General features: G+C 37.7%; 1 protein-coding gene across 2 annotated transcripts in view; it reads left to right on the forward strand.

Moving 5' to 3' along the window:
* CSMD1 (CUB and Sushi multiple domains 1) overlaps positions 1 to 21,748 on the forward strand; it is a 1,403,311-nt gene that overhangs the window by 1,286,037 nt on the left and 95,526 nt on the right. For both annotated transcript variants that reach the window (XM_033848938.2, XM_073798556.1), the window contains exons 43-48: positions 1,654 to 1,799; positions 2,585 to 2,665; positions 3,813 to 3,926; positions 9,655 to 9,843; positions 12,504 to 12,650; positions 17,560 to 17,748. In XM_033848938.2, the coding sequence (XP_033704829.2) occupies positions 1,654 to 1,799; positions 2,585 to 2,665; positions 3,813 to 3,926; positions 9,655 to 9,843; positions 12,504 to 12,650; positions 17,560 to 17,748 (866 nt within the window). The remainder of the gene's footprint in view (positions 1 to 1,653; positions 1,800 to 2,584; positions 2,666 to 3,812; positions 3,927 to 9,654; positions 9,844 to 12,503; positions 12,651 to 17,559; positions 17,749 to 21,748) is intronic.

Consider the following 21,748-nt stretch of genomic DNA (forward strand, 5'->3'; position numbering starts at 1 on the left):
TTATTTATTTTTTTGACTGCACCACGCAGCTTGTGGGATCTGAGTTCCCCAACCAGGGGTTGAGCCCGGGACCCTCAGCAGTGAAAGCACGGAGTCCTAACCACTGGACCACCAGGGAATTCGCTGTTTTATTTTTCATTTTTAAGTGTGATGGCTGTTTTTCCTGAAAGAAAAGCTGATAGGATCCTTTGCCATTATAAGAATTTGATGCTTCTAGAAATGATTGCAGAAATGATTACACACAGCTTTCTCTCCATGCTTTATAAACCTTGCAGAACCGCCCTCCCATGTGCTGTGTAGGGGATACTAAATGGGGATGTAGCCCTGGCTCCCTATCGAATGAGCCACGTGGTCTGGATAAGTGACTTAAACTCTCCTTGACTAAATGTTCCTATCTATGGGAATGACTATTCCTACCTTTGCGTTTGGAGGTTAGAGTTTATGGGGGAAATGGGAATGACAATTTCTCTGTCAAACCATGGTAGAAAAAGTAGAGCGTACTGTCGGGGCACGACCCAGAGTTGAAGAGCCAGGATGTGCTTTTGGAAGAAACTGCCCTGAAAACTCAAGGAGTAATCACACTTAACAAGGTTGTGTGTGTGGTGTGTGTGTGTGTGTATGTTGGCAAAGTTGTTGTAAATGTAGTGGTTGTTCAATTTATTGGAAAATCTGTAAGGCAAGAGAACAGGGTGAGTTGCAGGCGTTGGGAGACACCAGGTGTGTAGTGGCGAAGTCTCCTGAGAGCCCAGAGAGAAGAGGTGACCTGGCCAGGTAAGCAGGGTGGACCATACGGAACCTCATAAATCATGTTAAGGGTTTCAGGCTTCATCCTAGAGCAACAAGGATTCACCTTAGGGTTATAAGAAGGAGAATTACAAGACCAGATCCTGGTTTCAGAATACGCAGTCTCATTGTGTGGGAAGCATGTCAGCTGGCCGAGAAGGGAGAAGAGTCCAAGAAGCCTTTGAGGCTGTAGAAATAAGCCTGACAGGGAGGGGCATCCCAGTCATGGGAATGAGGGGGAATGGACAACTTGAAAGGTTAAACTGACCACATGAAGCTGCCATTTCAGAAGCAAAGCAAAACAGACAACACCAAATGAAGATCCACACGATAATATCAGCAGGTCTGCTCGGATTAACTGGTAGATTTAGGAGGTAGCAGGAAAATCTTCATCAGGGAACAACAGCGGAATGAGCCCCTGTTGTCCGAATGTGCGTGAGACAGACAGACTGGAGTCCCATCAACTGTGAATGTTAAATATCTTGATATTTCTAAACACGGTATCTAGAAGACAGCAATATTTTATTCAGTTTTTTAAAATATTTCAATTCAGTAGCAAGAGCTCCATAAATCTCACCTGTGATTAAAGAGACACTCTGAATTTAGACTTTAAAATGTGAGCATTTGAGAAGAAGCTGATAAATGGCATTGCCATCACTAGAATAAACGTGACCTGGTCTCAGAAATGCCTCAGAAAAGGTCAGCTGTGGAAGGAACAAGTGAGCCCGAGCTTCTGGTTTGAAGACCAGACTTTTCAGATGGATCCTGGGGTCAGACCATCGTCTTTCACCGAGATGGAGCCCGACTGGTTGTTAATCTAAGCTGTAACTAGGAACTTCCTCTTCCGATGACTCCCCTTCTCTTTCCTAGGGATGGTCCCGATCAGAATTCGCCTCAGCTGGGAGTTTTCAGTGGGAACACAGCCCTGGAAACAGCGTACAGTTCCACCAATCAAGTCCTGCTGAAGTTTCACAGCGACTTTTCAAATGGAGGTTTCTTTGTCCTCAATTTTCATGGTCAGTGTACTTTCGCTCTGTTGATGAAGGCAAAGAATTCCAGTTGATTCTTCTCATAGCGTCGACATAAACCTTGTTTCCATCTAAAGTTCCTTGATTCTGCCAACCGAGAACCAATAGGATTTTCTCGCATTTCATGCCAGAGGTTCCCATGGCCCTTTTTTCTTCCTGATGTATTTATTATTTCCCATCTCTTTTGTAGTAAGCTTGGATTTACTCCAAGATAAGTGTATTGTATGTGAAACTCTGATATGGGGACCACTGAAATACATTTAGCACCTTTCATAGATTTCCTCATCTCTGTCTTCAGATGAACCTCGATAGCAAATGTCATGTGTTTGCAGAGGGAACAAAGCCAGTCTTTACTGATTTTGAGAATGAATGCTAAATAATTTAGGGAAAAAGATACCAGTCCCTTATCTCTCGTGAGGCCTGCCACATGGACTTCCTCAGGACAAGAGACAGAGGAGGACCATGTCAGAGCCAGACATGGATGTGGAACCATTTCTCTTGCAGAATTCCAAATATATGTAAAGTGTTTTTCTTTAAACATTATAATATTTTAAATTTTATACTTTTTCCTTTCAATTTTAGATATTCCTTGATATTAAGTAATTCTGTAAGCATTTGAAGCTCAAGACTTTCGTAAAACTATGATTTACAAATACAGACATGTTCCTGTACCTAAGCATTACAACAACACAACATAAGAGGAATGCTTTTTGTAAGATTTCTGTTTATTCAGCAAATGTAATTGCTCTTATTGTTTTTTATGAACCATGTAGCATTCCAGCTCAAGAAATGTCAGCCTCCCCCAGCAGTTCCACAGGCAGAAATGCTTACTGAGGATGAGGATTTTGAAATAGGTAATGTTTTCTTCATTACAACATCATTAGCTCAACCCACCTTTTTTACACCCACCCAACTGCAGTAGTCAGTCAAGTAAATGAGTATTTGTCAGAAATATTCCTCAAGCTTTGCTAGAGAGATATACACAGAGGTCATGCACTGAGTAAATATCTTTTTCTTTCTTCATCTCCATGATTTTCAGTGTTTTTTTTTTCCGTTTGAATTTTGCTTTTGTCATTTTGAGCACATTTTCCCCCTACATCACTCAGTAGTTTGCATTTTTCTCCTGAAAAGCAGTTTTCAGAGACAGACTTAAACAGATGTTGGTGTTTAGTTAGGGAACCATGTTCATGAACTAGAAGAAGAAAATCATTTGTGGCTAAAATAATGATTAGTCTAACATTGACCTTTCATTGAAACTGGAATACAATTGGTGAATACATTTAATGATAATATTTAGAGATTCTGTTTTTTCATTTTATATTAATGATCTGTTTCATTAAACAATCATCAGGTCACATTAGGAAACCAGCCGTGGTGTATGTTTGCCGTATAGTTATTGTGATGCAGGGTTTCTCTGTCTCAATTACAAATACTCTGTCCTGTTGTCACACCCTGTTTCAGACCAGTGGTCAAACCGTGTGACCTAATTTCTGCTCTACTCCTAAGGGCTTAGTTAATGAGAACATTGTGCTAATTAGGCCAAGTTCATTGTATAGCCCTCTCCGGATGCATTAAAGCCATTCTGTTGTACAACCTTAAATCCCAAGCATCTATTTCTCTTTTCTTTCTCTCTTTCTTCCCTCCTTCCTCCCTCCCTCCCTCTCTCTCTCTCTTTCTTTCTTCTTTTCCTTCCTTCCTTCCTTCTTTCCTTTTCTTTTTTTAGTAGTCATGGGCAAAGGGAAATGAACATAGACACATCAGTCAAAGAAGGAAAATCTGCTACATAATTTCTGTAGAAATACTGGTTACATTTAAGGTGGCATTTTTATAAATTAAGAACTGAAAATGGCACCATTTCATTAAACAGACGACACATGAATACCGATCTTGATTCAGAAACAGTTTGCGCACTCACTTAAGCCGCATGCGTGTTTAATACATTCCCACGCCGCGTGTCCTGGAGACAGAATCTTCAAGTATATGCTGTGCTGGCTCCTTCAGGAGACTCCGTGAAGTACCAGTGCCACCCTGGGTACACGCTGTCCGGGACGGACACGCTGACCTGTATGCTCGGCTCGCAACTGCAGTTTGAAGGCTCTCTCCCGACGTGTGAAGGTATGAAGTTTATACTACAAATATGCTTGTTCAACACGGAACATGGTGTAACTTGTATTGGTCTGGACTTCCTTGCATGTGTCTGAATTTCTTTGTATGCATCTGGTTTTGTCTCTATCTGTGTTATCATTCCGTTGCAATTAAAATCACCGGCTAACAGAAATATCTTACCCTTGCTTTTAGGTAGCTCCACAAAATAAATCAAACCTACATCAAATAAGAAGTCTTGCTGTTTCCCAACAGTTTGTCAGGAAAATTTTCATACATATGGCAAAGTTGAAATAATTTAAAAATAATACCCATTGCCTATGTTCCACCATTAATGTTTACTACATATCCTTTGTCACGTTTCTCTTATCTGTCTATCCATCCATTAATCTATCTATATTTTTGATACATTCAAGGCAAATTGCAGGCATCACTACACTTCCCTCTGAATTCTTTAGCATGCATAAAATTAGTGTTTACTATTTTTTTTCTGTAGAATGTATAGACATTGAAATGCACATATGTTGCATACAATAAGTGCACACATTTCATATTTTTACAGCTTTAAATTGTATAGACCATATGCAATAACAGATAATATACAATAGCAGAACAAAATATGAGGTTGAATCTATTGACTCAATTGATTTGAATATCATTAGATCATTTAAAATACATTACTTAAAGGCACCACTTTTAAGCACTATTGGAAGAAAAAAAGATTTGGAAGAGACGTAAATAAGCCAAAATGTCTCAATATAAGTCAGAAGTATGACTGGTTGCCTGTCCAAGAGCTTTCCAAGATAGGTTTTATTTTGTAACTTCAAAATCACAGTCACGTTTATTTCCTTTAAAGAATGGAACTCTCCCGTTTCAGGGAATTTGAATATTATCATTCATTAGGGATAGTGAAACATTTAAAAGGGCCAACACTTAGGAAGAGAAGACCCAGAGTCTAGATTTGATTATCAAGTGACCTTGGTTACTAATCTTCTGAGCATCATGTGTAATGAGGATCATTTATCTGCATCATTTATGGGATTGGTGTAAAGATGAAGTGAATATTAAATTAATTCTAAGCGATTTATAATGTTAATTATCCACCCTATGAAAGGCAATTTTCTTTGCATTGCAATAGTATTGATTTTGCAAATGCTCAGGCCCATGAATTGATTCTTCCAGAATATCTGGTAACTGTGCATTTTCATTACTAATGAGGTAGAATTTCAGTCACTCTTATAGAGGGAAACGATTTTCAACACCTGAAGAGAATCTGGAATGAATTATTATTAATTAACCAAAGTGACTTAGATTGTTTCTGAGAAAAATGTACTTTGGAATTGCACCCACATGCGAGCCAGTGGGTGTGGGAAACTCCACAGGAGGGGGCACCCCACCCTTTGCCTCTTGCTTTAAACACTTGCGGGACCCTTGTGGTTGCGGTGCCGCTGAAACCCTGCCTCTAGCTGCCTCTGTTAGAAGCAGGGGGTCGCATGGGGCGCTAAGTCAGGACACTGATGTCATTTTTTTCCTGGGAAAACCAGTGTGTCAGGACCACGTTACCTCAGTGATGGTGATCTCAAGAGGATTCTTTTCTCAAGGTGGTGGAGGGGGTGGGTATGAAAGTTTCATCTTTTGCCATTTTATATAAAAATTAACTGAGGTAAATCTTCACATGTTGAAGGCAGATTTTAATTCCACCAAACACAGCCTTAAATTTCTCAGAATAGGTGACTTTCAGCAAGGGTGGTCTTAGCTGATTAATGAAGAAAGGTATAAATGTTTATTTAACATATGCTACTTTAAAAATAGGGACCATGCCTCCGTTCTCTTGTCTCTCCCCAAGATTAACCTGGTTTTCACTTAAATGAAATTGATTCATGACAATCCAGGAACAGAGTAGATCAACACAACAGGGGCATCATTCTCTAAATTACTTCCGCGCTCACACGTTTGCAGAGAGTGTCCAGCTAACAAGATAGGCTCCCTGTACTCAGCCCGGAGGTCCCCAGGCCCTACTGAACTTACAGGAATTACTACGTAGGATGACCTAGTTCTCTTCTGTTTCAGTTCAGGAGTAAATTTGTTTAGAATGAACTGAGTTATCTTAGCTGTCATTCCCTAAACACCTCATTATTTAAGAAAGGAAATAGGGACTCGGATGTCGTCTATCAAACACTTAAACACTTAAGCACTTAATTGTCATTTTTCTTCCAGTACTTTTCTATTATTTGATTGGGCTCAAGTGGGGGCCAATTCCCCAATAAATTCTTGATGAAAAATTGTACTAGTTATGAGTCCTACTTCTTCAAATGTCATAACCACACTTTTAGAAGTTCTGCTTTGAAAACTATCACCACTTTAGGGTGGTTGATTGTTCCTTGGGAACAATGGGAATAAATTGTTCTGAAAGTTCACACTTTTTACAGATAAATATTACCTTGTGGATACTTACCTTCATTTAGAAAAAAAAATGAATGAGGCTCTGAAATGTTTTTCAACACCACCAAGCAATTCTCTCATTTTCTTTAGACACCAGCTGAGTGCCCCACAGTTTAACTCAATTCAAAGACACTCCCAACCCTCAGGAAATTCCAAGGGTTTGGGGAGCTCCGTGCCAGAACCTGGGACAGAGGCCAAGTATATTTTAGCATAGAAGGCTATCACGAAAGTGACTCTTCTCAAGTTAAAAAGAAGAGAAGCATTTCAAAAAGTGAAGAGAAGCAGTAAGAAAGGTTTGGAAGTGTAAAAGGACATAGGGCATCCAGGAAAGAGGGGGTGGCCCCCAGCAGCTTGCTGTTAGGGTGTGTTTGAGGGAATGGCATTATGTGGGCTGGAAACCTAAAGGACGCCAGATTGTAAAAGGTCTTCAGTGTCAGGTGGCTTCATCCCATAAACCATGGAAATCCATCAATGGTTATTAGTTTTAAAAATGGGAAACATGCATTATCAACGAACACTAAAGACCATCAGTGACCTTCAAAGAGTGGCCATTCCTCGGGAAGCATAAGTGTGACAGTAACACATCTCCAGGTGACAGAGTTCTCCGTATCACAATTCTTTCATACGTAGACGTGCTCTTAAGAGTTAATCTTATTTACAAATCCTAATGTTTGAGTCCATTACTTTTGCTGAAGCTCCGCAAGGTGCTTTGGGTTTTAAGGCTCACACTGCATTTTTCTCCAAAAGTAAGCTAAAGAAGTAACTGCGCAGAGGGAGGGGATGCAAAGCTCAAGCCGCTGTCTCAGCAGCACGTTCCTTCAGAGGTGTCTTTGCCAGGACCCTGACGCAGATGCTTCCCGGGGGTGGGAAGTCTCCGATAGCCCCCGTGGGAAACAGGGTGTTTTTAGCACAGAGGGCTCAGCTTACAGGAGCCTGCGGTCTCTGAAACCTTCTCGCTGTCAATGGGGGTTGCTCCTAGCAACAGTTTCCAGAGGAAGGGAAGGGGATGGGCACGTGGGAGGGGGCGTGAGAAACACAGGAGTGGAGGCACTTCCGCTCACCTGGAGACAGACTCAGTGCCTCTTCAAAACAGTATGTATGTCTGAAAGAAATACTGTGAAGGGTCGTAAAAAGAAATGAAGCAAATAATCTCACTGATGTTTTCATTTTATCTTCTCTAAAAAACAGAAACAGGGAATCAGAATAGCTGTGTTTAAGAATCTGCGTCTGAGCTCTAATCACACCCTGGGTTGTGCTCTCAGCTCTCCAGGTGCATTTCAGCAGGTGGATGGTTTCTTGTTTCCAGGTGGTCTGCTGTCCCAGTGTTGTCTAATAGCTATGGTTGTGGTGATGAAATCGCAGGACAGAGATGCAGGTTAACTACTTCTCCCATGTATTAACACACAATGACATGTGCTCTGTAGCATCTTCACGTCAGGCACAGGCAGGCATGTGGTCAGATGTTGTAACACTGTCTGCGCACATAGCGCTTTAGATTAAGAAAAACATTTGCATGTTTTTGATCTGATTATAACCCTGAGGAAGAGCTTTATTGCTGTCTAGTTACAGCCAACCTCTGGCTCTTATTGTAAATTCAGAACAAGTCCCAGGAGATCCTAAAACCCCAGGCCCTGCACACATGCAGACAGAAAAAACTCTAACTTATTTTATTAACATCAACACGTTCATTTCTGAAAGGCCGTAATATATTTTACAGAGTGATCTTACCATCAACACAGAAGAAGATACTTTTTAAACTAAGTTGTTTGGTCTATGTGTTTCGGTTTAAATTATTTTTTATTAATTAACACTGTAAGTATACTTTAAAATCTACCTAAAGTACACATTTATTAAAAGGGTTCTATGAAATGTTTCATCTTCGGTGATTTTATCCCTAAACATTTTCTAAATTTTAAGATACGTCTCAATTGGAATACTAAGTAAAATGAAAAAAAGGGGGGAAAATACTCTTTTTAACCATTACTTGAATCAAAACATATAAGCTTTCTCATCTGTTTGGGTTTTGAAATGTATTCATAAATAATACACATTTCATTAATTAAAAGGAGATAACTCAACAAATAAGACACACTTCCATTGATAGAAGCTCTTTTCGATTGAGGAAAAGCAGATCATTTAACTTTTTAAACATTTTGTAAATAGTTTTGGTACATCTTTGTTTATTGTTGAACCATCACCAATAAGAGAAATAATTTTCTCTTAATCTATTCAAAAACTGTTTCTGTAGGATACTTAAATTAGCAGTGAGAGAAGTGACTGATTAAGAGACTTTGGTGATTTTCTTTTGCACTCATACCTACACAGATTAGTTTTATTGTGATTAACTTGGAGTAGTTGAATAATGAAAAAAAGTGAGAGGGAAAATTGTGTCAAGGTGTCCATATTATCTTAATGATTTATGCACGATAAATTAACCCATTAGAAATCACTCCCACTTTACACAGTAGAAACTCAGGTGTCCCATATGACTCATCTCTTATCACAGTCCCAAGCAATCACATCAAATGTTTAAAATTTACTGTTCTAAATATAATTAAAAATATAATCAAAGGCAGAAATAAATATAATTTTATTATCATCGTGTATAATTTCACAATGTTTTTGTAATATTACATTGAAAAGGTGAGGTCTTACACTTTAGTTGAAAACTTGGGATCCTGCGGTTGAGTCCACAAGGCACCTGCCCTGAGTTAAGTGAGGTGTGTGGGCAATTCAGTCATAGCCTGAATGGATGGTCTGTGGACTGTGGATGAGGAGTGAAAGGCACGTATGGTATGAACTGTCCCTATGTCAGGGGTCCCTCCTTCCCTCACCAAGGGCAGGTCAGCAGGAGCCAGACCATGGCTTCTCCACCTTCTCCAGGTAAAGAAAACTTCCAGGTTCAGTGCTTCTCAAGTTGGCAGCTACCTCAGCTTGGCTGCCCTAGGATCAGGTTGACAGACTTCATCTCTTTGACTCTTGGTCTCCTTAGAGTTAAATAGGATTTACCTATCCATCTATGGCTATCTGTCAATCATCTATCAATCTCTTCCATCTCATCTGTATATCAACATATATATATTATACATAATTATGTTTTAAATTATAGGGTGATGTTAAAATGTTGCTTTCCTGTTCTGTTTGTGTCCTGTATTACATTTGGTCACATCTCAGTAGGATTGCTTTGTTGTTGTTGTTGTTTTCTTTCATGAGCTTGTATATCCAGGGTTAGAAACTACCCTCTTGAAGTTGGATTCATTTTGTTAAGGAAAACTTTTACTGGTGCGTTGTTCCTTAGCACAATGTCCAGCCAGTGAAGTCCGGACAGAATCTTCTGGGGTCATCCTTAGTCCAGGGTATCCAGGCAACTATTTTAACTCCCAGACGTGCTCGTGGAGCATCAGAGTGGAACCAAACTACAACATCACCATCTTCGTGGACATTTTCCAAAGTGAAAAGCAGTTTGATGCACTGGAAGTATTTGATGGTAAGTCTCTTTAAACTTTGTTCACATACCAGTGACCTATGCATAATGTAATAAGGATGCCACTATAATGTTTCTGTAATGCAAGAACTTGAATATTTTCTTGAAGTATATTACGTCTCCCCCAAACAGAAAATGAATTATTCTTGGGCTTGTGTGGTCTCAGAGATCAAGCGGTAGGTAAAACATTTCCATGCCGTTCCTAATGTTGCAACTTTTAAACCATTAGGATGCTGGTGACACACCCTGAAAATGTACTGAATTAACTTTAATCATTCTTTAATTCTTTAATGTGGGGCTTTGAAGCAGATGATTTCAAAAGATCTTCCTTTCCCTTCTTCTAAGATTATATTGATTTAGAAGATATTTTAGGAAACTTAAGAGGGCTAAAAGTACTTTAATCAGTCTAAATGATTATTTTACTAGAAATATATAAAAGTAATGGCTCACAGAGATTTCTGGGTGATAAATGCTATAGGAGTCTTTAATGTACAGTTTTTTTAGATTAGTAAAATAGTTTACTGAACAAATGCCGATACTGTTTTCAGCATGAGTCATGCATTTTTGTACAATTCTAATGAACTTTTAATATAACAATGCTATGCTTAAACATACTATGTGGTTGAATTGTCAATTTGAAATGGAACTGATGTTAATAATTTTTCTTTGTACAGAAGCATTATCATAGCCCAGGATAGCAGACCATGATACAGTTACGGCTGTACATAATAAGAGGGTTTTTACATGTTCTGATGGATTTGTCATTGAGTTCAGATAAATAACAATCAATTCAGTGAAAAAAATTACTGTAATTGATTCTCTGTGTGTTTATATGCCTCTTAGTGACTTGATGAATCATAATAGTCAAGTTGCTTCTATGGATAGACACTCGATCAATCAATTTATGTATTTCCAAAGATGAGCTGCTAAATTGGAAATTAAACTCATACTTATATACATAGGAACAGAGGACTGAAGGGTAATGTTTTCATCTTCCGAGGGTTTTTAAGGGTGCGTTAAAATGGACACATGCTACTGAGGACTCTCCTCTTAGTCTTTAGGGTGGGAAGAAGTAACGCATTAGCCACGTACAAAAATGGGCTTCTTTTGTCAATGAGGAATCTGGGAAACTATCTTAAGGCCAATTAGGTGTCATAACAAAGTACAGACAAGCAGTTAACCTCAGGGGCTGTGTGTGTGTGTGTGTGTGTGTGTGTGTATATGCTTACATATTCCTATACATGCAGTATATAGTTATATGTATTGACATAATCACTCTAAATGTATGCCTGTGTCTTTGTTTCACCTTGGTTGAATTGAAATTTAGCAGGCAGTGCTTCTGCGTCTTCTTATTTCAGGAGCAAAATCATTATCAATAATTTATGCCTGAAGCATTTACAATGTGATCTTCCCAAAATATAGACAGATCAAGCCCATTATAAACCATAAGCAAAATAGATAATAGAGATAATATCAAAGCAGTTGCTGTCAGAATTACCAGAGATCTGTGACTAGGTGTGTTTCACCGTCAAAGAGTTCTCTGTAAAATGAAAGGTCAGAATTTTATATGAATAATTTTTTAAGCATTGGCATTTTTGGTGAAGTAAACGTCATGTTCGTTGCATCTGTTTTGTTTTGTTTTTTTGAAAGACAGTGGCTCTTTTATAGCTCTTGAGTTGACCAAAAAAGGAAAAAGTTGAATATGTTGATTTTAAGCTGTAATAACCCAAGAGTTTATTGCTCTCTGCGGCTCCAGTAGTGCTTATTCCTCAATTTAAAAACAAAATAGGACTTTAATCACTAGAGAACTCAATTGAGAAAAAGGTGTCAGAAGAAAGATGGTGGCCTTCACTTGTGAGGAACTTGCTAGCTTCCATCTTGGTAACAGAGACTACACGTACACACTCACACACACATACACACTCACATACAATTTGTATATTGCACACTTTTGAATGTTTACACAATTGCCATCATATTATATTTATCTGCAAACAGATTTCACTTGTCAATATGCTATTTTAAACATTACCTACACTGATACATGTTTATCTAGTTCATTCATTTTAAATGCTATGTAGAATTTCTTTGAAAAGATTTTCAAATACCTTTTTAAAACCCCAAACCACAACTTAGGATCTACATTTTGCCATAAAAATGCTGGAATAAACGTTTTGCTGTATACATAACATTGTGCACATATGTTGGTGTTTATAAAAAATATAATTAAAACCTTCAGTTGTATTGGATATTACCAAATTGCTCTCCAAAGTGATTATACTAACTTATACTTTCACTAGTATTGCATGAAAATTTCCATTCCCTGTATCCATTCAATGTTGTAAATACTAATAATAGTAAAAACTATTTTCATTTTTTAAACTACTGCTGTTTTATAGGTAACTTTTTATTCGATTTAAGTATTATGTATTAGTAGCGTATATGTCTGAAGTTATTTTGGTTGGCTGTTGTTTCTTTTATTATTATTTTTTAACAGGGAATGTATCTGCTGCTTTATTTATTTGGAATTCTTTGTCTCCTTTGGAACTAAATAGCTATATAGCGTATAGCTAGACTCCAATTTAATCAAAAGCTAAAGGTAGTCTGCATTTTGTAGGTGCTAATTCATATCATAACTTTTTTGTTTTTTCTGTTTCATTTAGGCTCTTCTGGTCAAAGTCCTCTGTTAGTGGTCTTGAGTGGAAACCATACTGAACAGTCAAATTTTACAAGCAAGAGTAATCAGTTATATCTCCGCTGGTCCACTGATCACGCAACCAGTAAAAAAGGATTCAAGATTCGTTATTCAGGTTAGTAAGTGAGGTTAAGATTTAATATAAAAGTATTTTTAATACAAAGGATCTGCATTAAATTAAAAAATCACAATATATAAAGATTTATAGTATCAACCTAATTTCTGAAGATGAATAATTAACTTCAATAGAAATAATATGATGGGAAATTACTCTGAGTGATATCTCTAAACTACATTAGGGAAAATAAACTATCTGTTGATTACTATTAAAACGTTTTATTGCTAAAATCATAAACTATTGAATTGCATTCCACAGAAAGCAAAGATATTTCCCCCCAAAGTAAAGTAATATAATATAAATTAGTTTTAAAATATGTTTAAAGGCTAAGGAGACAACCAGGAGGAGATAATCATATTACATTTAATTTTTTTAAATTTAAATTTATTTATTTATTTGTTTATTTGGCTGCGTTGGGTCTTAGTTGCGGCACTCAGGGATCTTCCTTGTGGCTTGTGGGCTTCTCTAGTTGCAGCACACGGGCTTAGTTGTCCCGCAGCATGTGCGATCTTGGATCTTACTTCCCCGACCAGGGATCAAACCCATGTCTCCTGCACTGGAAGGTGAATTCTTAACCATTGGACCACCAGGGAAGTCCCTGCGTTTAATTGTATAAGTAATAATAACATCTTACTATTAACAGTATGTCTTTTTATTGGTTCTATATTCGTATGTCTCTTTATCTTTGTGCAGACATGATATATAGATATATACACACACACATATAAACATATACAAAATAAATATGTTTACGTATATATTTCCTGGTCAACATTTAAATTATTTTGTTCCTTCCCCGTATATTTCAATCACTTTCTGTCAGTAGTTTTGTATATTAATTAAATCAGTTAATACATTTATGAGAGATTAGATCCTGGGTATGTCAATGTGACCAGCCCGACACCTAATGTTTATACTGCCCTACAAAAGCAGTAGACAGACAATTTAAATTCCTCAGATATTTTAAATACTAAGAAAAATATCTAACCTTTTCTCAGTGTCTCACTCAACAGTATCCGTGCTAACAATTGAGATATATTTCCCAAGGGAGATGCCCACTCTGTGCATTTCATTGACCAGTGTACCTCCCAGAGGTTGCTTATTCCAATGTCTGTAGTACATCCTCAGTGATGGGAACATCCTGAGGGAGGAACAGCGAAAGGTCTTAGTAGTTTTAAGAATATTTTAGCTCTCTCTGATTGGTAGACGTCATGAAATGGTAAAAAGCATCAGGGTTTTGAAATAGCTCTTGATGTAAGGACAGGAGGCATGAAATTCACTCATGCTTCCTCTATAATGTTTAATAAAATATGCTCAGACTTTTGTTTTCCCGCCTTTGCTCAAAGTAGCCATTCAAAAAGCTTATCAACAAAGAGCTCACAGTTGAAATCGCTTCATTCGAATGGGTATTGAGAGCATTAGGGCAGTGATTGGATTTGTGTTCATCAAATTCCTTGTTCTGAAAACTAAATACTCAAACCTGTAGAATTGTTTGAATTTATTTCCAATGAGCAAAAATGGACAGTGCAGGGGAAATAATGGTGAACATAATTTATCTTGTTTTATCTGTGGCAAATTACTTAGTAGCCTGGCGATGTGATTATACCTTGAATTCTGTCTTTCAAGGGATATTTTCATTCCTTATAGAACAAGAAGATTCTCTTTGTTAAACAGTGTTGGGAAAGTAGGAAAAAGGAGAATTTCGGAGAAGGCTATAAACTGTTGTTCTATGAATGGACCTATCTATTTATCTCTCTGTAGGTATAGATACAGATAGATCTTTGAACAGATTTTCACTTAAAATTTGATGAGTCAATGACCTCTGCTAGCAGTTCATCACCAGTAATTTCAGAGCAGTGATTCAGTGAAGATCCCTGAACTGTAATATTGTGGGCAAGGGAGCTGCGGCCCATAATATAAGCATGTGTTGCATCACAAGCCTTTGTTTGCCTTACACGTGTGAAGCATTGGTCGTCAGGCTTAAGAGCAATATAATTGATCTACATGATTAACCAACAAAACAACAACAACAAAAAGCAAGTGCTTGTCCATTGAGGTTCAAGTCAATTCAATAAACTGCTGAGTGTTGAGCAAAAAATGGCCCTTAAATGAAATAAGTGAGAGTAAGTGAAATAAGCTTCAGTAATGGGAGAGTCAGAACTACAGACTGGCTGACATCCACCCAGAAACCCCAGGATAGCCAACTCTGCCCGCTGTCTTCCATCATGATTCCTACTCGAGTGTCTCCCTCCTTCACCTGCCTTTCCAACGCACCACGAGCAGAATGTAAGGATTGGGCCCTGGTCCTCTTAATTCTTAACATAGCCAGGAGTCGAACAGGTGGGAGCCCGTGTTCTAATCTTCCCCTTTGCTTTGCTGTGCCGTGTCTCCCCGCTCTGGGCCCCTCTGTATCTTGTTCTCGATGAGTTAGGAAGGAAGGGATATCCTGACAGCCTGGTGATAGAAGAAACACAGTCAATAGGAAAGAAAATAATTATTGGACCCCATAGAGTTAGAGTTAGATTCTCTCTCTTAACAGACTGAACTGTGACAAAGCTCACAGGTGACACCCTAAGCACCGTGTGGTCCCACTGCCCCTTCAGGAGCTTTCAGACTTTATCTTATCTCTGAACTTGGAGCAGGGTCTACAGTCGGCTTGGCCTTCCTGCTTTTCATCATCATCATTATTATTATTATTTTAATTTACTGGCACGTAATTCTGGGTAGTTGGTAGCTGGGGTGCCTGATTATACTCATACCTTCCCTAAACTAAATATTTTGGTTCATTCAAAACTTACAACATTTAATCTCCAACAGTTGAACATGGAAAATGGTATGCCAATGGGACAAGAGTTTCGTATAAGAGTTAGTGGAGTTTAACTTAATAAAAATGAGTCCATTAAAAAAATGAAATGGTACCTCATCCAGCTGAGACTGTTCTCTGAGGATGCTTCTCACAGGAACATGGTTGACAACCGAGGCCAGACACACAGACATCGCTTCTGGGCAGTGCAATGATGTGAAGGCTTCAGAAGGTTTCTGCTGAACTTATTTCTAAGGGAAGGTTCAACATTAAGCATTCAGACCTGTGTGTGTGCTTTCTGTTTGGGACACCCACAGGGAAGTGGTACATTTAAAACCTCTTCTTGCAAAAGGAGCCCTGGATCTCCAGGACTTCACAGCTTTCTTTAATTTATTGTTTTACTCATCTGAAGGGAGTTCATACGATTTTATGCTGCGGTGAAACTGGTCTTGTAAGTATAAAATGAGTTTCTTTCTCTAAATGTGTAAATAAGATGCAGAGCTTTTTAGCCATTGAAATGTTACGTTCTGCGTAGGTAAGACTGTGATTTTCACAAATGACTGTCTCTAATTTTAAAAAGTCTCCCTACAAATGTGGTGATTAAAGCTATTGTAAGATTTTCATTGACCTGAAGTAGTGCATTTTCTTCAAAGATTGTAATCAAATCCCATATGTTAAAAAGAGGCTTGGGGCTTCCCTGGCCGATGCAGGGGACACAGGTTAGTGCCCCGGTCCAGGAAGATCCCACATGCCACGGAACAGCTGGGCCTGTGAGCCATGGCCGCTGAGCCTGCATGTCCAGAGCCTGTGCTCCGCAACGGGAGAGGCCACAAAAGTGAGAGGCCCGCATACCAAAAAAAAAAAAAAAAAAAAGAGGCTTAACTGTCCACGTCATCATACAATTCTCAAGAATTCTCAGACCATTTAACAGCAACAAGGAAAAAAATTAATGGCCTTGATTGCAAAATGTTATATTCTTCTATTTTCTCCATTTTAATGATACTTTTTTCTTTTTTTTTTTTTTTGGTCAGAAAGTTAGAATTCCATCATCACGTTGATTAACAGCCGCAGATAATCTAAACTTCAAACTTAAGAAACTTGACCTTTGGCCCTAGATTTTTCTGGATTTTTAATTAATTTATTTTTTAGACTTTTTTTTTTAGAAGTTTCAAATCACTGTCAAATTGAGAGGAAGTTACAGAGATTTTCACTTTACTCCTTGGCTTCCCACATGCACAGCCGTCTCCATTTTCAGCATCCTCACCAGATGGCACATTTGTTAATGAACCTACACTGACACATCGTTATCACCCAAAGTCCGTAGTTCACGTTGGGGTTCACTCTTGATGTTGGATGTTCTGTGGGTTTGGACAAATGTAAAATGACATGTATCTGCCATCATGGATTCATGCAGAGCAGTTTCATTGCTGAAAAATCCTCTGTGCTCTACCATCCTTCCCCCACCAGCCTCTGGAAAGCACTGATCTTTTCACTGTCTCCAGAGTTTCACCTTTCCCAGAATGTCGTAAAATTGGCATCAACAGCCTGTAGCCTTTTCAGGTTGGTTTCTTTCACTCACTCACATACATTGAAGGTTCTTCCATGTCTCTTCATGGGTTGATAGACCATTTCTTTCTAGCACTGAATAAAAAGAAACATTGGATGTACCACAGTTTGTTTATTTATTCACCTACTGACAGGCGTCTTGGTTGCTTCTGAGTTTTGACAACTCTGAATAATGCTGCTATGAACATCTGTGTGCAAGTGTCTCTGTGGACATAAGCTTTCAACTCCTTTGGGTAAACACAAAGGAGTGTGATTGCTGGGTCATATGATAAGAGTGTGTTTGTTTTGCAAGAAGCTGCCAAACTGTCCTCCCAAGTGGCTGCGCCATCCTGCATCCCCACCCGCCATGATGAGAGTTCCTGTTGCCCCACACCCTCACCAGCACTTTTGTGTCTGAGGATGCTTTGAGTACAAGTTTCCGTGTTGATGCTGATTTCCCACTATTTTAACAATAGAGATATTTCATTTATATCTCTTATCAAGGGAAATGCAACATTTATTTATTGGTTTTGTGTATGTGTGTTTGTGTGCCCATAGCACCTTACTGCAGCTTGACCCACACCCTGAAGAATGGTGGTGTTTTGAATAGGACTACAGGAGAAGTTGGAAGTAAAGTGCATTATTTTTGCAAGCCTGGATATCGGATGATTGGCCATAGCAACGCAACCTGTAGACGAAATCCAGTTGGCATGTATCAGTGGGATTCCCTCGCTCCACTCTGCCAGGGTAAGAAATGTGTGTTTTCATCCCCAAACTTGAGTTCAATTTATTTTTCTTATTTTAATCACACTCTGAAATGTACAAGAGCTGTGATTATGGTTAAAAAGTAAGGAAAAAATGAATGTGAGTTCATAAAAGTACAAATTAAACTTTCTGCTGACTGTGCAAACACTTCCGACATTTGCACTCAGCTCGATTTAGCTTTATAGCCTGAATTCGTAGAATGGTTGAACACTCACCAGATGCTGGGTAGAATTATTCTAATACTTATATTTCATTTTGAAACTTAAAAATGTGTTATCCAACTCAGATTCAAAATAATTTTTCTTGACAATTGTATTAATTAGAAGAAAATCAATTACTAAAGCTCATTTTCCCTTTTCTTAGATTAAAAACTCATACTTTGAGCCACACACTGCATATTTCATTTTCATTAGGTCACTTAAATATAGGACTTGTTAAAGTTGATTTCAATATTTCATGATTTTTTTTCATTTTATCTTTCATGTGCATAAAAAATCAAATTTTCAAATAAGGCATTTTAATTTTAATTGAAGGCTTTGAAGTCATGAAATTTTCAGTTTTCTCTTATCGAGATTTATATGCATAACGAAATATATTGGTCTTTGAAAGCTAATTGCAATTTATGAATGAAACCTCATATTGGTTTCCTTGTTTCTCTTTTTTCATTAGATATTAGATTTTCTGGTATTGCTCTATGAGACAATAATAGATATTTATCACAATTATTGTATGTGTCTTTAACTGCAAGAAGTTAATCAGACACCCAGCTTGCATCATTTATGTTGTACCTCCAGATTTTCTTCTTTAATGTAAGATAAACATGAAGATCTAATAGGCTTGTTTCGTTAGGATTGATGTTTTTTTTTAAGAAGAGTACTTTTTCTTTCAAAAGAAGAAATGCTTCTCATTTTCTTTAAATGTTCTGTTACTCTCTGCCTATGGCATAGAATCCATTGCTCAGAGAGCAGCCCTGTGGGCTGCATGTCCTTGGCATTGTGGACTGAACAAGGAAAATGGCTGAGACCAGGATTGGCAAGAGTTCCCAAATCTTGGCCTCTAGAGGTTGAGTCCCTAGACAGGGCCCTAAATGGAATCTGCTCTCAGGGTAGAAGCCCAAGAAGATCCTGGAAAGAGACTGTCATGTGACAAGACAGACACATGAGAAATGACAGTCCAGGCAGACGTTAGTTTATCTCCCTGACACGTGAGGAGTTCTGAACATTGTTGACTCGATGGAGGGATGGCTTGCTCTTCTGCTGCATGGTTGAAAAGGAACCAGAGAATGCCTGGGATGTGTCTTGTTGATAAGTTTCCACTTCCCTCTCCTTTCCCCATTTTCTCGCTCAGCAGAACTATTTGATGCTGAATTAAATGACTCAGAAATAGAAATAGAGCACTGAAAACCAGATCCTTCTGGAATCTTTGCAGTTTCAGCTGAAGGATTTGATTGAACGTGGTCAGTGTATCTCTTCTCTGTGTTTCACGTAACCCCAAAGTAATGCCATCAGGGACGTGGAATGTTAGAATCACACACCATGTTCTAGGTGGTAAATTGGAATATAAATGCCCGATGTGATTGTGTTCTCAAATTATAAAATATTTCAGAAGCATCATCTTCCCACTATAAATCCACAGTCTTCTGCACTTTCTGTTAACCATTCTGATAACTGGGGAGTCAATATGATCTTGTTTTTTTTTTTGTTGTTGTTGTTTCATAAACTATGACCTGTAAAACCTGGAGGGCCCTTAAAAATAATCTAGTTTAATTTGCTTATTTTTATGTTTTTTTAACTGAGGCACATAAAAGTTAAGTGATTTATTAATAATCATAAAAATGTTGGTCTAGAATCCAGATCTTCTGCCTGCCTCTTCAGCGTTTGAATCAAAATGTGTCTGGCCAAAAGAAATTATACTTAAAACAAAATTTTGCAGACACCAGTTCTAAGTAATCTATATTTTAGGTGTTTAAATTCATTTACTATGGAACAGTTTCTTTAGTCTTCTCTTAGTTCTTTCCAATTTGTGTAAAATAGCATTTTGATTACAATAATGTATAAAATATTTTCATCATATGTGAGGCTGTAATGTTTAAAAATAAAAAAACATGGTGAAAAATAGGCTTTTTTAAACCATCTAAATTATTTGGTACAGCTACACAAGCATTTTCATCATTTTAAAAATAAATCTTTTAAAATAAATAGTAAAAATGTTTACTCCAATAGGTGAAGGCCATTGAGAAAACATCGTAAAATTTTAAACAGAATAGGCTTATATAACATATATATTGGCAATTTATACCTTAACAGTGTTTTACTTACAGTTGAAGAGCCTTAGAGCTGATTGAACTGAATTTAATACAGTTCATAATATAAATGTGTAATTGTTATGGTATTTAATAATGGGAAACTTGATTTGTTTAGCATTAATCATTCGCTTTCCTTTTGTTACTTATAGAACACAGAAGTTTTCCATAATGTAAATACTCATCTAACTTACAGAAAAACATTGGCCTCCTTCAATATAGTCAGAATGAGCCTTTGTGGATTTTTAATTCCCTCCTTGTACCAACCATCTAAATTGTATTTAGATTAATTTTTTTTCAGTTTTTAGATAATTGAAGATAATTTTTTCAAAGTAGTTTTTGGGTCCAAAGAGAGTTAATAGATATAGATGGATGATCAGTATCTATGTGGTCCTGAACTGCTGGCAGTTCACGATGGTAGGGTATGAAATTAAAGAGTGGGTGAACTCTTTCTTTAAAATTCTTGGAATTCTATAAGCGAAAAAGACTTTGCCAAAGCATCATCTAAATGCATACCATCACACTATTCCCTCTCAAGACAGCTCAAACTCTTTTATTTTCTTGCCCAAGATGTTATATTCACATTAGATATAAAATTGGAAAATGAGGATTAACCTGTAGCACATTTATAAGGATAAAGGTACAAGCTTTACCTCTGAAACCTATAGACCTCAAGCACACTGTTCCAAAGATTAAAGTAGATGTAGGGTCCAGTTTATAGAGAGGGTATACTCTGTACAAGTTTTTGACATTTTGTTTATATATACATGTTCATACAGAGGCAAAGTGACATTAATCATATGTCTGTGTTTGTAGATTACAGTTGTAGTTGTAGGTTTAAAACTTAATGCAAGCATTAAAGATGATACAGCTGTTTTCATGCTTTTTATTTCAATTCAAACTTACCTCTGAATTAGGCACTGCAGGTACCAAGACACACTCCCAACTCTTAACGTTCTGATGGTCCGTTAGGAGAGATGGACTCATGAATCAGTAACTACAATTCAGTATGACATTAAGCAAGAGAAGATACACACTGAATAGAGATGGAGCAGAAGGTATTTTTTCAGGATGTTTTTCCCATCATGGGACAGCTGAGTTAGGATTTGAAGGGGTAGCACTGATGGAAATGCTGTTGGAGCAGCAAGTAGGGGCCATTGTGGGAGACCTCAACTGAGTTTACATAGCTTTTACTCTCTCTCCTGTGGTTGACTTCAGTCTATTAAAGGGCAAAAAAGACACAGTCACATCTGCATTTTGGAAATATCTTTTAGTAGTGTGGTAGATGATTGGACAGAATCCTGTCTAAATTACAAGGGTGCTTAGAAATTTTAGAAATACGCATTGGAGCCATGATGAAGACCTTGATAAATACAGTGAAAATAGGTTTGAAAGAAAACAGGTGTTGAAAATATTTAGAAAACAGAATCAGCAGGCCCTTGTGATGGAATGTAAAGGGTCAGGAAGAGAGAAAAATACGGAATGACAAATAGTTTTCTGGTTTTGATTGCTGGGAATATTGAGGCACCACTCAGTGAAATTAGGACAAGTGAGAAAAAGCAGGCTAACAAAATCAGTGTTGAGGTGCGGCCTTCCATTACATGTGCTCAGAGAAGATGCAGCTTCTAAAAGTATCAGTAAGGAGGCAGTAGTTTAAGTTAGTTCAGGATACTGAGTGCA

This window comes from Tursiops truncatus, chromosome 21, assembly GCF_011762595.2.
Source record: "Tursiops truncatus isolate mTurTru1 chromosome 21, mTurTru1.mat.Y, whole genome shotgun sequence".
NCBI classification, from domain to species: Eukaryota; Metazoa; Chordata; class Mammalia; order Artiodactyla; family Delphinidae; genus Tursiops; species Tursiops truncatus.